Source organism: Scyliorhinus canicula, chromosome 13 (genome assembly GCF_902713615.1).
Source record: "Scyliorhinus canicula chromosome 13, sScyCan1.1, whole genome shotgun sequence".
Taxonomy (NCBI): Eukaryota; Metazoa; Chordata; class Chondrichthyes; order Carcharhiniformes; family Scyliorhinidae; genus Scyliorhinus; species Scyliorhinus canicula.
In genome coordinates this window covers 131,591,998-131,606,972 of record NC_052158.1, presented here as the reverse complement: position 1 = coordinate 131,606,972, position 14,975 = coordinate 131,591,998, and the positions used below count along the sequence as shown (strand labels likewise).

Genomic DNA, 14,975 nt, shown 5'->3' with positions numbered 1-14,975 from the left:
TCGGCACAACATCGAGGGCCGAAGGGCCTGTTCTGTGCTGTACTGTTCTATGTTCTATGTTCTAATAAGCGATTTTCATTTTCATTTTTTCATAATGTCTTATTAATTTGTAACATTTTTCCCGACGACCAATTGGTCTAGTTTCCTGCTTTCTGTCTCCTTCCTTTTTTTGAATAAAGAAGCTACATTTTCTATGTTCCAATGGAACATTTTCAAAATCTAATGAATTTTGCAAAATTAAAAGCAATGCATCAACTGTGTATCATTTCTTTTAAGACCCCAAGATGAAATCCATCAGGACCTGGAGTCTTGTCAATCCACAGTTCCAACAATTTGTTCAATGCTACTTGTAATTTTCTGAGTTCCTCCCTTCCAATTCCTGATTTGCTACTTTTCTGGGATGTTATTTGTGTCCTTGGTGAAGGCCAATGCAAAATACCTGTTCAATTCATCTGCCATCCCCTTATTTTGTCTGATTATGTCCCCAGACTCACTTTCTATAGGATCAGTGCTTCCTTTGTTAACTCTTCCTTTTTAAATATTTATAGAAACTCTTATTTTCTGTCACTTTCAAGTTCCTGTCCAAGTCTCCTACCTTTTGAACTTGGACATGTTTTGCTGTTCCTTTGTTTTCCCTGGTTGAAACTCTAGAACTCCCTGCCTCACAGCATTGAGGAGCACCATCACCACAGGGGCTGCAATAATTCAAGAAGATACATGCACCATTACTTCTCGAGGATAAATAGGGATGGGTGACAAATGTTGGCTTTGTAAGTGGTGCCCATATTTGATTTTTGTTCTCAGTTGGCCTTGGGGAGATGAAGCTAGCTGCTGACCTAATTGGCATTTAACTTGGCACAAACCAGGAATTGACCATGGTTATTTTCTTTTTACATTCAATATCCTCTGCCTGATTGTAACCACAGTACAGTTAATGTCTTGAGCTATTCAGTGATTTCATTTTGCTGCAATGCTCACTGGTTTACTAAGTGTCAACTCTGAAGATCATCAGTTCGAGGCTCAGTTCATAGACCTAAATGCAAAATCCAGACTTGTTCGGTAATGTGTGGTGTATTATCAGAGGTGCGGTTTTTCAAATGGGACATAAAATAAAAAATTTACCTGTTCTATCAGGGGGACATAAAAAAACCCACAATGTTATTCAAAGATCAGTAAGGTTGACTTGGCTGTACCAATATTTATCCCTTAATCTGCATTGTTCAAACTGATTATCTGATCATTTACCTCATTGTAGGTCTGAGCTGTCTGTAAATTGGTTGACTCATTTCCCAGGTAGCAATGACTATACTGCTGAAGCGCATAATTGGTTGTAAAGGACTTTAGGGTGCCGTGCGATCTTGCAAGTGGCTATATAAATACGAGCTTGTTTATTGAATATTTGTTTTGGTCTAGTCCCTAGGCCTCGTTAAATGTCCTCACCAGCAGTGGGCTCAATATCTCTGAGAATGTCTTGTAAAATACCACCGGGTACTTGCCCGGCCTTTGCCCGACTGCATGCCCTCCAGCCCCTTGATAATTTCCTCTATCTCAATCGGGGCCCCCAGCCCCTCCACCAGGTCGTCCTCCACCCTCGGAAACCTCAACTGATCTAGAAATTGCTTCATTCCCTCCACTCCAGCTGGGGGTTCTGAAACTCATATAATTTACTGTAAAATTCTTCAAAAACTTTGTTAACTCCCCTGGGTCCAAGACCATGTTACCATCCCTATTCTTCACTCTACCAATCTCCCTGGCTGCTACTCTCTTCCTAAGCTGTTGCGCCAGCATCCTACTCGCCCTTTCCCCGTACTCATAAACCGCCCCCTTTACCTTTTTCAACTGTCCCACTGCTTTCCCTATGGTCAACAATTCAAACTCAGCCTGTAACTTCCGCCACTCCCTCTGGTGCCCCGCGTCCAGGGCCTCCAAGTATCGCCTGTCCACCCGGAGTATCTCCTCCACTAACCTCTTCCTCTCTTAACACTTGCTCACCCCCCACTGCGCTTCCGAGAGTCAGCTGATCCATGCTGACCCCGATAAACCCGGCCCCTGATGCCAAACAGTCTGTCTCTCCCTACTCTCCCTATTGTCCGAACCTCTTCCCCCCCCCACATGAACGAACCTTTTAACAGCATCACATTCCCCAGTAAGTAAACAGCAGCATAAAAAAGAAGAAATGAACATAAACCAGTGAAGAGACAATCACTTGAAACAAAACCCAGTCTCCTGAAGAATAGCTCTAACTTCAAGACCCCCCTCCGCCGTATCAAATCCCTACAAGTCAAAGCCCCCTCTATCCATCACCATAGCCCATTATTTCACCCAGAATGACAAATCTTTTTTTAAAAACAGTACAGTATTACGAGCCACCGCTACAAAACTTCTCCGCAGCTTAAATGTCCTTTAAATCATCTCTGGCTTCTTTTCTTCAATTAATGTCCATACATCATCTGGCGTCGCAAAATAAAAGTCCCGTTCCTCATGCGTAACCCACAACCGTGCTGGGTGCAGCATCCTGAACTTCACCCCCTTCTTGAAGAGGGTTGCCTTTGTCCGATTGAACCCAGCCCGTCTCTTGGCCAACTCCGCTCCCAGGTCCTGATAAATACGCAATTCACAGTTCTCCCACTTGCTGCTCTGTTCTTTCTTGTACCACCATGGCCCTTGGCGGGTCATTTGCCCTGGGTTTCCTCGCGAGAGCTCTGTGCGCTCTACCCACCTCCAGGGGCCGAGGGAACATCCCAGTCCCCATCAACTGCTCCAGCATGTCTGACACATATGCCCTCGCATCCGATCCCTCACTGCCTTCAGGGAGGCTAACAATTCTGAGGTTCTGCCTCGACCTATTCTCCAGGTCCTCCAGCTTCTCCTGCATCCTCTTCTGGCGGTCGTCCAACACCTCCACCTTGTTCTCCAGCACGGTTATATAATCCTCCTGGTCAGATAACCTTTGTTCGATCTCCTGTATCACTTTCCCCTGGGTCTCCTCATTCAAGACTATTTGATCAATCGAAGCCTTGATGGGGTCCAGCGTATCCTTTTTCAGCTTGGCGAAGCAATGCTCAAAACAAACTTCACCAGCTGCTCCGTCGACCACTGTGCCGTCTCTCCTTGGCCCTTGCCCTCCGCCCTTGCCCATGCTGTCCCGCGATAGCAGCTCCACTTGCTTCTCACTACCAAGACGGAGTCATTTCACACGGCCACTTTTGGTCCAATTCTCCATACACCGGAGAGGGAATCCTCCTTACTGTTGCACACTTCACCGATTTATCCAATAAAATCCGAGAAAAGTCGGGGGGGGGGGGGAAGGTTCAAAAGTCTGTTCCAGGTGGGAGCTATCGAATGTGTGACCTGCTCCTCCGTGATCGCCACCGGAAGTCCAGTTTAGAACTTCTAACTCAAGTCTTGGATAGTACCAGACTTTATCTATCTCGGTTCTGTAATTCCACTTCTTTGGCAAATCTTTTTGTCCATTATCATGATGCCTTATTTGCATCTACTGCTTGTAGCAGATGATTCTGGATCAGTGTAGTGCAATCAAAGTGCTCGCTACACTGGCTTGGATACCAATGCATGGATTAGAAGAAGGTTAAAGCTCTTTCTGTTTTATTCATTAGTTCCTGGGTCCAGCCTCGTGCCAACAAATTAAATATAGGTGAAATGTACCTTGGCTATTACATTATAATAACCTTGAATGCACCATTTGGAATTTTGTATTTCTTAGTGAGGCTGACAAATTAATGCCAACATTGGTGCAGTTAAATAAAAAAATGCTGAAACCACTCGAGAAACGAGGCAGCATCAACAGACGAGCAGAAGATTAGGTTAATGTTTCAGGTCTTTGTCAGAACCGGCAGATGTTGTCGGCAAACAGATCAAAGAAAAAAGAATGATCTGTAAAGCGATTAGGTGGAGAACAGGAAATGATTAAATGTGCATGTGGTCGTTTTCCCTTGCTCTGTTTTTCCTCATAAGCTCGTGATTCGTAATAGCTTCCGGTTCTGTTGAAGTGTAATTCAGTTTCTCTCTACATAGATCCTGCCTGACCACCTGAGTGTTTCCAGCATATTCACAGCAATTTTGTTCAAATTAGAAGCAGTTTTGTACACAGCCAATTGGAGCTTGCTTAAAAGTGAACTAACCTTCATGGCTCTCTTAGCCATCAATAAGGAAACTTTGTGACGTTGCAACCCACTGCACCACATTTGGTCAAGAAAGAAACTAGGCGATATGCTTTCCAAACAATGATGCAACAGGTTGGTGGCTCAACATACTGTGCCAGCAGTAAGGTATGGATTTTCCCTTAGTTTTACCCCACAGTCCACTTCCGCAAGTATGTGGATGGAAGGGTGGTAGAAAGTAAGAAAACACTTCTGTAATTGGTGTATTAATGTGTTTGTAAATATTCATTTACGGGATGTAGGCGTCGCTGATTAGGCTAGCATTTATCGCCGATCCCCAATTGCCCTTGCGAAGGCGCTGGTGAGGTGCCACCTTGAACTGCTGCAGTCCTTGTGGAGTCGGTACAGCCACAGTGTTGTTAGGGAGGGAGTTCCAGGTTTTTGACCTAACGATGGTGAAGGAATGGCGATATACTTCCAGGTCAGGATGATGGGTGGCCTGGGCGGGAACTTCAGGTGGCTGTGTGCCCGCTGCCTTTGTCCTTTTAGATAGTAGTTATTGTGGATTTGGAAGATGCTGTCTAAGGAGCATTGATGAGCTCCTGCAGTGCATCTTGTAGATGGTGCACACTGCTGCTGCTGTGCGTCTGTGGGGGAGGGAGTGTGTTTGTGGAAGAGGTGTCAATCAAGAGACTGCTTTGTCCTGATAGTATTGAGCTTCTTGAGTGTTATTGGAGCTGACCTCATCCAGGCAAGAGGAGAGTATTCAATCATAGAATCATAGAATTTACAGTGCAGAGGGAAGCCGTACGACCCAAGTTCACATCTCCACCCTATCCCCATAACCCAGTAACACCACCCAACACTAAGGGCAATTTTGGACACCTAAGGGCAATTTAGTATCTAATCCATCTAACCTGCACATATTTGGACTGTGGGAGGAAACCGGAGCACCCGGAGGAAACCCATGCGCACATGGGAAGAATGTGCAGACTCTGCACAGACAGTGACCCAAGCCAGGAATCGAAACTGGGACCCTGGAGCTGTGAAGCAATTGTGCTAACCACGATGCTACCATGCTGCTCACGATGTTACCGTGCTGCATCACACTCCTAACCTGTGCCTTATGGATGGTGGAAAAGTTTTGGGGACTCAGGAGGTGAGTTACTCATCACAGGATTCTTACCCTCGATCAGCACTTGTAGCCACAGTATTTATATGGCTAGTTAATTTTTTGGTGAGTGGTAACCCCCAGGATACTGCTAGTCGTAGAGCAATGTAATGCCATTGAATGTTATTGGGAAATGGTTAGCTTCTCTCTCATTTGCGCGATGGTCATTGCCTGGCACGTGGCGTGAGTGTTACTTGCCACATCTGTTAAAATTTCTCTAATAGTTTTCTACCTTGCACCGTTGCAATAATTTCTAGCAAATTAGTTTTTGAATAATTTTTGTATTGACTGTAACTTCATTATAACAGATGCTACTTTAAAGTTTATGAATCATGAAGAGTTTACTGGGTTGATGGAAACTCTTCCAGTATTTAGAATATAATCAGATTAGCTATGATTCATCAATTCCATTGTCGCCACTAAAAGCAATGCAGTGCAAAGTGGTGTGTAAATCCACAGATGGATGAGAATTTTGTTTTCCAAAAAAGAAAGTAAAATCTCTTGGGCGTGATGGTTTTGACTGTGATTCAGGATAAGCAAGCATTTAAAATCTTTATTTAAAGGCATTTTATCTCTGATTTCAAGTTCCTCCTTCTACTACTGGCCTAGTGATGGTCAGAATGTCAGCAATTACTTTGTGACCTGCTGGTTACAGATTGCATCGGCAAAAGCCGGTGATCGAGCAACCTGTCCAATTTTGTGAATGATATTTGGCAGGAAGGCACTTAAAGATAGAATGGTAGCAAAAATACTTTATTAATAAAAAAAAAGTATTGTGCCCGCCCAAAAGGACATTTTGAATTTGAGGAAGTTATGTCACTTTTGAAATTTGAAATTTTAACAGCACCGGTGAGGGATCGGTACAAGGGAGGCTTCTTACCATCGCCTTGTAACTGGTGGAGTATAATGATCGCCTGGGAGAAAGCTCTGGGCCCATTCTCTGTCTTTCAGATATTCAAATTGGTGGAAGATGAACACATGGCAAAGTTGCAAATGGGGAACTCTGTGCAGCAAATAATTTAATGGGAGAGCCCCTGAGCCAATACTAAAATTACTCTGCTCCTTGATGCTTGAAATGATGTGCTCTCAAAAAAATAGACATTTTTTAAATGTAATGCGGGCCTGTTGCACGTAATGGCATCTCGATTAAACTGAATTGATTGCAATAGAAAAGACAGCAAAAGTAATTGGTACCGGCTGCAGATTTTGCAGCACATCATTTTATGAAGCAATTTATCATTTTACAACAAGAGCTTGTGTATATGTTGCGCCATTAATAGAGTAAAATGCTCCAAGGTACTTCTTGGGAGCATTACTAAACAAACTTTGGGACCAAACTACATGCGATATTAAGACAGGTGACCAAAGAGGTCACCTTGGCCAAAGAGGTAGATTCTAAGGAGCATCTTAAAGGAGCAGAAGGTTTAGGGAGGGAATTCGAACTGGGGGTTTGAGGCAGCAGAAAGCACATCCAGCAATGAGGGAGAAATTAATATCAGTGATGCACATGTGGCCAAAGTTGAAGAAGCCCAAATATTTCAGTGGTTTGTGGGGATGGGTGAAGCCATGGCGGGATTTAAAAACTAGGATGAGAATTTTTAAATCGTGATGTTGTAAGGCCAGGAGCTACAGTCAATCAATGAACACTCCTGGGTAAACTGGTCTTTGTGTGATTTGAATTTGGACAGTGGAATTTTATATGGCGTCATGTTTATGGGAGATGAAAATTGGGAAAGGCCAGCCAGGAATGAAATAGTTCAGCTTTGGGTTAGCAATGGGATGGATGAATGTTTCAGCAGCAAATCAGCTAAAACAGGGGTAGAGACCGGTTAGAACATAGAACAGTACAGCACAGAACAGGCCCTTCGGCCCTCAATGTTGTGCCGAGCCATGATCACCCTACTCAAACCCACGTATCCACCCTATACCCGTAACCCAACAACCCCCCCTCTTAACCTTACCTTTATTAGGACACTACGGGCAATTTAGCATGGCCAATCCACCTAACCCGCACATCTTTGGACTGTGGGAGGAAACCGGAGCACCCGGAGGAAACCCACGCACACAGTGGGAGGACGTGCAGACTCCACACAGACAGTGACCCAGCCGGGAATCGAACCTGGGACCCTGGAGCTGTGAAGCATTTATGCTAACCACCATGCTACCCTGCTGCCCCTTAGATTAGAGGTGGGGAATAGATTACACTTTAAAAAAAAAAACAATAATGCTGTATTTAAATCACGCAAACAACATTGAATTCCAGGAAAAATTGTGAGACAGATTACTAAACTTTGAATCAACCATTGTTTGACTTGGGATGCCACTTGCGTCTAGTGAGCGTGTCCACCTTTGCTTTTTCTACACTTTTCCCCATGTTTCCGATCAGCTCATAATCGCATAGGATTGCAGGGCGATCACTGCTTTTATAGTAGATTGTTTTAAATATTCTCATTCAATCAAACCTCCCCTAATACTTGCCAAGTGTTCACTGTCTTTTTGCATTCTGTGGTTTTGTTATTGGAGGAATTCTTGCAAGGGCAATGGAATATTTCTTGAATTTTTGTCCCCATATCAGTTTGAAACAATCCACATCAAAATGATCACTGGATTGTTACTAAGTTAAGTTCCCCCACCTCCAAACATTCCCAAACTGTGACTGTTCTATTTCCAAAAATTGACATCTTTGCAAAGGTCGAGGTTCTTTCAGACTTTTATCCAACCTAAATTCTAAAAACCAGCTTGCAAAAATAAAAATGCTCTCAACTGTACCAGTTAGCATCTCTTTGATCTAATTCTTAACAGAGGGAGTCAGTTTTAAGAATTTTTTTTAAAATTTAAGAGTCCCCAATTAGTTTTTTTACAATTTAAGGGGTAATTTAGCATGGTCAATCTACCTACCTTGCACATCTTTGGGTTTGTGAGGGCGAGACCCATGCAGACACGCAAAGAGTTAAGAAAATGCCTCACTCACCTCACATTTCTTTGACAGCTTTTTTCAAGTTTTGTTGCTAATATGAATACCTTTGAGTGAGATCTGCGTCTTGCTCAGCATCTGGAATTATGTCAAATTGCAGGGTGCATTGCAAATAGCGGTGTGTACCAGTTTAAAATGACCTTGAAGGCCATTCTTGAGTCACCTGAAGAAAGCCAGGTTGAAGGCCCGGAGTGCAAATTTCTCACTATTTACTGTGGAATTGCTCAGTAATGTGCAGGGACAGTCCTCAAGATTGACATTGCCGAGCAACCGACAAGATGGTCGAGCTACTTCATAGAATCATAGAATCATAGAATTTACAGTGCAGAAGGAGGCCATTTGGCCCACCAAGTCTGCACTGGCCCTGAGTCTGCTCATGCCTCCACCCTATCCCAGTAACCCCACTTAACCTTTAGGGCACTAAGGAGAAACGTAGCATGGCCAATCCACTTAATCTGCACATCTTTGGACTGTGGGAGGAAACCGGAGAACCCTGAAGAAACCCACGCAGACAGTGGGAGGAACTGCAAACTCCACACAGATAATCACCCGAGGCCAAAATTGAACCCGGGCCCCTAGAGCTGTGAGGCAGTAGTGCTTGCCACTGTGCTGCCTTCAAACTGGCAGCAAAGTGGCATTTTCAAAAAGTTAATGGAATTTAAGATAAAAGCATTTTCTTTAGCAATGACAGGAATTATATTGAGAATGAAGTGGTTTGCTTAAATAATACTTTCTTTCAAAGGAATGAGCAAGAAAGACTGATTTATAATTCAATAGTGCTAATTATGATCTGGGGTATTCCAAAGTTGCTTTGAAAAACTATTTTCTGATACAGAACTAAATTTGAAACACATACATCTTCCCATTGTTGTCTTATCAATCCAGGAAAATGATGGATCGCTGTCCTGACTCCTTTCTCTAAAATATATATTTTCACCAAGTACTCAGCTTTGTTCTTTTCCAACTTTGATCTAAAATTGCAATAATGGGAGCAGAAAGGAAGGGCATTTTTAAAACTGATCAGAAGGTAACTATAGAAATTGTTTTCGCAATGTTTTATATTTGTCTATCCAGTTCAACCCCCAGATGTCCAATTAAAAATGAATCTCACAAAAATATTGCTGAACACATTAGACTTTGTCTCCTCCTTGAATGTAATATTTATCGAAAATGACTTTGATCCCTCTTGGGACAAATGCTGCAGAAGTGGTGGTTTGGCATCTAGTGTTCATGTGTTTCACCCAAATCCATTAAAACTCACTTTAAGGAGAAGTTTCACTGCATTATGGGTTGTTCCTGTGAAATATTGATTCAGTCTCATGGCACTGAAATGGGAAGGTTGACCGCATTGTTCATTTCTAAGAGCTTGATCGTTTCATGCTGTTGATGTTTTAGCCTAAATAGTCCTTAAATGTGCTTTGTTTCCGGTGTTTATTCTCGGAGTTATCATTGGAAAGGATTGTTAATATCTGGGCATAAGCACTGTACAAAGTACATCGGGGAAGATGCTTCTTGTGGATTCTGTACATTATACGCGCGTCATAGCCAACATTTTAAAACACTAATGAGATTTATCTTTTCGTATTGCAATGAGATAAGATATTCCGAGTTGCAGTTCATGTGACATGGTTGCCACAGGGAGCTTGCGCATTGTTTTTCTGAAGCTTTTTTTTTGCAAGTGCATGGAAGGATTTCTGTCAAGTAACTGCAGTCCATTCTCCTCTTCTTTCACCTCAACCTCATCACCACCCTGCCGCCCCTCTGGAAGATTTGGCAGTTCTAAGTTTAGTCCAATGTCTGTTCATACCTGTTAATTGACCTTTCATCCTGCGTTTCGAAATTGTTACAAAGCAACAGGGAACGACGGATTTTATTCTTCTCTAGCTTCTCTGGAAAGTAGTGAGTGGAAAGGAGAAAGCAAAGCTAAATTAATTAGCACCCTCTGATGCTCTGTGAATTTTCAGGAGCTGGTATTGTGTGAAGCTTTTGAACTCTTATGTATTCTCCAGCCCTGAGGAACTTGCAGTCAAGGCTTTCAATTGCTGCAGGTAGCTAGGTTCTGTCTCCTGCACTTAAAAGTGATGCTGATGTAATTCTATCTGCAGTTGCTTGTATATACTCCAAGCGGCAGCTGGTAGTGGTAGACTCTGCCTGGCAACCACCTGCAGTGCTGCAGAGATGAATTACATCTTCGGCAACAACACCTCGCTTTTGTACTCGCGCCCCAACAGAGGCAATGCCAGTGCCGGGCTGAATTCTGCTGGGCTGAAGCTGAAGCAATGCACAAAGAGGAGTTCAGCGGATGAGCTGAACTCGCGTGAGAATGAAGCAGAATCTTCTCGCTGGAGGACACTACTTGCATTCTTTACCCGCAGACACTACTTCATTGACTGTTTCTCCACAGGTGGTGGGTGTATTCAGGTAAAACTCTTGCTAACTGAAATACTCAAGTCTATATTTCTAATAAGATAGGCTAAGGTGCAATAATTTGGTGTGTTATGGTGAGGTGCAGTTAGTCAATTGCTGATGAGATGTTTGAAGAAACAGAAAGCAACTGTTAAACCTATTATTCATTTTTGCCCTGCGTTTGTGCAGCAAATATATTATCTGCCATGATAACCAGGCCTGATATAATTCAACTCCGTAGTTTGCTGCTGTGATGACGCACACACAGGCTTCTGGGGGCGTTTGCAATGATCAATGTATTTGAAAGGAACAGTCTTGTTATTCCAATTCTTTGTGAGTAACTCAATTTTGAAAGTAATTTGAAATAGCTGTTACTTGCATTGTCCTTCCCTCCAAAACAATGTCTGTCATTGCTGGTGAATTAAATTGTACTCTGTGCTAGAGTAAATGCCCTCGTGGCCTCAGATTGGGTTTCAGTTGACAGTACTTGTATTTCAACACAACAGATAGAGAATGTATTAAACTTGCTGGTGCACTGCTTAATGCACTATGTAATTACGTTATCTATGTTCCTGTAATTTCCATATTTGGTTTCCATGTATTCAGAAGACAAGTGGTCATTAAAGTTGTAGCAAGATTGTAATAACATCTTGCATCATATTGGTAATATTATACAGATACACTGCTGCTGTTTTTGATTCTTTTGTGTTCTCTTCAAAATTTCTGTACAACAGAAGCATGTACATAATACCCTATTAGCAATACGAGAGAGTCGGAGATGACAGCTAGTACAATGCAGCCAGTTGGCGGAAGGCCTTTTTTTTTCTTAGCAAAATTAATGATAAATAATTTAGGTTGATACGCCTCTTGGAATAGGTTTGAAGTTAAATGCACAGGCGGTGATTATTGTCCAATCTAAAGATGCCATTTCACTGAAGCTTGAAACCATCCAGCACAGTTTGGGTTTTGGCTAGGCAGAATCCTGTTCACACCGTAACCTTCCAGTTAGGCAATAGAGGCTTTTATTTATGCCTGAATACGTCCATGCGCAGAGCTACCTCAAAATCTGAAATGTAAATGCGTAGAGAATAAGTGATTTCTTTGCCTTAAACATAGTTAAATTAAATCAGATGACTTTACAAAATGTTCAGTGGGATCCAGTGGATCTCTTGCAGACTTTGGCAACTGGGTTCACCGTTCCAAGTAGTATTTCCATTCTAATTTGACACTTCTCCTCTGATTTGCCCCATGGCTAAGACTGTGTTTGTCTCCTGTCTCTCCCTGAGAGTTCACTGTTGGTGTGAAATGGAAACCGCTTTACACTTAACTGTGATGGTATAAAATGTTCCTGAATCATTAAGTGTGCATGTTATATAATGAGTCAGTGAAATCTCCTTGCCAATTGTTGGTTGAATATCAAAATATATTGGTACCAATTTTAATTGTTGAGTAAAATGAGCACTATATATTTTTTAAAGTACACTTGAATTCTGGAATGGCAACAAGGTCCTGCCACTGATTAATGTTATTCAACATCTTTAAACAGTTGATCATGGAGGATGAATATTTCTATTTGTGTGTGCTTACAGTAGATGCATGCATTTCCGCCAAAAGCAATTCCGTACAGATGAAGAGAGTTCTAGTGCAATATGTTTTTGAAGTTTCCATTCTGAGCAGGCTAGCTTGTCAATCACCCCGCTGCTCCACACATTGACATTCAACGATACTGCTACAATGTAGAATGACATATAAAGGAAGAAAGTTCAGATGCCGTGACCTCCCATGATGTGGAGATGCCGGCGAGATGCCCTCGTACGAACGGGATATGGCGCTCGACTCATCGATCGACAGTTCCAACGCGCCACAGCAAAAAACCGCACCGACCTCCTCAGAAGACAAACACGGGACACAACTGACCAAGTACCCTTCGTCGCCCAATACTTTCCTGGGGCGGAGAAACTACGACATCTTCTTCGCAGCCTTCAACACATCATCAATGAAGATGAACATCTTGCCACGGTCATCCCCACACCCCCACTACTTGCCTTCAAACAACCGTGCAACCTCAAACAAACCATTGTTTGCAGCAAATTACCCAGCCTTCAGAACAGTGACACCACACAACCCTGCCAGGGCAATCTCTGCAAGACATGCCAGATCATCGACATGGATACCACCATTACACGTGGCAACACCACCCACCAGGTACGTGGCACATACTCGTGCAACTCGACCAATGTAGTCTACCTCATACGCTACAGGAAAGGATGCCCCGAAGCGTGGTACATTGGAGAGACCATGCAGACACTCCGACAACGAATGAACGGGCATCACGCGACAATCACCAGACAGGAATCTTCCCTTCCAGTCGGGGAACACTTCAGCAGTCAAGAGCATTCAGCCTCTGATCTCCGGGTAAGTGTTCTCCAAGGCGGTCTTCAGGACACGCGACAACGCAGAATTGCCGAGCAAAAACTTATAGCCAAGTTCCGCACGCATGAGTGCGGCCTCAACCGGGATCTTGGATTCATGTCGCATTACATTCATCCCCCACCATCTGACCTGGACTTGCAAAATCCTACCAACTGTCCTGGCTTGAGACAATTCACATCTCTTTAACCTGGTGTTACCCCTCTCTCTGGATCTGTAAAGGTTTGATTACCTGCAAATGCTTGCATTCCAAGCATTGTCTGGCATCTCTGACTTTGTCTATATAAATGTTTCTGTAACATATCTCTCCATTCACCTGAGGAAGGAGCAGTGCTCCGAAAGCTCGTGTTTGAAACAAACCTGTTGGAGTTTAACCTGGTGTTGTAAGACTGATTACTGTGACCTCCCATGTAATTGAGATGGGTGTGGCAATGGCCAAGCAATTTTCATTGCTGATAAAGTGACTGTTTTAATATTTTTAGTTGAAAAGTTTATGGGTATCTCTTTGATTTTTGTCTTAAAGTCCTGTGCAGCGCCTGGAGACCTGGCCACTGGCAAGCAGAATGCGCCATCATTGGGGGAGGAAAATACTGCCCTATAATTCACGAAAATGTTGACTGAGTATATTTCTGAATTTGTGGAAAAAAGGAATCAGGATTTCCCTTTTCACTGGAAACATTCCCGCAATTCTAAATTTGAATTGGCACCCAATTTCCCCATGTGTGCACCTCATGCGAATGTGCAGTTTCAAAGAAGAAGTTTCTTCTTTAGTTTTGGTGCCCAGATTCAGGCTAAGCGGGGTGTCTGCAGTAATGTCCTTGTGTGTTTTCTTTTTGAAACTCCTGCGGTATAAAGGGTGTTGTTTCATGAGCCAGAAAGTACAAGTTTACAGATTGTAACTACAAATCTGTAAATGAAAGCCCAGATAGTGATCGGTATGCTGAGCTTTGATGTAAATTCTGGACTTTTACCATCCCACAGCTCACTTTGAGTAAATAACCCATGAAGGCTAGGCAGGAGCCAGGTAGGCTTGGCAAGAGGCAGCTTGGTAGCTGGCTGGAGGCATAGGGGAGTAGTGGGACAAGGGTGTAAGGTGATTGTGGTCAAGGAGGGAAGTTCCAGTGGGACCTGCTCCCTCTGACTCACAGGCGAACATTCACTCTTTGGTCCCCAGCTAGGCCGTCTGCTTGCTTGTACTTGGTACAGCTGCTGAGGCCAACACTAGATGCTGACTGCGGCTGCCCAGAGTTAAAATAGAGCCAGGATCTTTACAATGCCACCAAACTTTGCCTTTTAAATTTGGTCACGCTGTCGGGATTTAAATCTCATTCCTATTGGGCATCGAGAATGGTGGGCCAAAGTTAAAACTGGCTGCAATTCTGTCAAATACTTGATTCATGTTTACTGCAAACCATATTTCACCACTCGGCTTCTGTGCATTCAAGAGGTGAAGATGAAGCAATACAACGTACAAAAACAATGCCACATGCCGCGGTTTGCTGTTTATCTGACCATCATTAACTGATAAAGGATAAAACCGTCACAGTTCTCACCAAAGGCACCAGACCAATTTATGGTACTTACTCAGCATTTTCTCTCTCGTGTGCACTCGTAGGATATTTTCCCAATTTGATGCAGAAATCACTGTTGATTTGCTATATTTCAGGCATTAAAGTCCCATTTCATTCCTGGTGAGGCGAGTATATAATCAGTCTTTTTCTTTTTCCTCGAGTGTTTTGGGCAATAACTACATTTCCTCTTTGTGATGGACAGAATAGCGTGCATTGTGTGTTATGAAAGCAATGTTTTTAGGACTGATTTAGGTTGTGAATGTTATGAACGTTAATTAAAGCCATGTCTGAAACCACAAAGT

At 43.0% G+C, this 14,975-nt stretch overlaps 1 protein-coding gene across 36 annotated transcripts in view; it reads left to right on the top strand.

The window, feature by feature from the left end:
* LOC119976166 (disks large homolog 1) overlaps nt 1-14,975 on the top strand; it is a 426,844-nt gene that overhangs the window by 195,080 nt on the left and 216,789 nt on the right. For 3 of the 36 annotated variants that reach the window (XM_038816427.1, XM_038816440.1, XM_038816426.1), the window contains exon 1: nt 10,430-10,687. The exons of 31 other annotated variants lie outside the window; for them this stretch is intronic. In XM_038816427.1, coding sequence (XP_038672355.1) covers nt 10,445-10,687 — 243 coding nt within the window. In that variant the 5' untranslated portion in view covers nt 10,430-10,444. Of the gene's footprint in view, nt 1-4,229; nt 4,290-10,429; nt 10,688-14,975 lie in introns of those variants that run through there. 2 more of the 36 variants (XM_038816430.1, XM_038816429.1) reach the window with 2 other exon arrangements.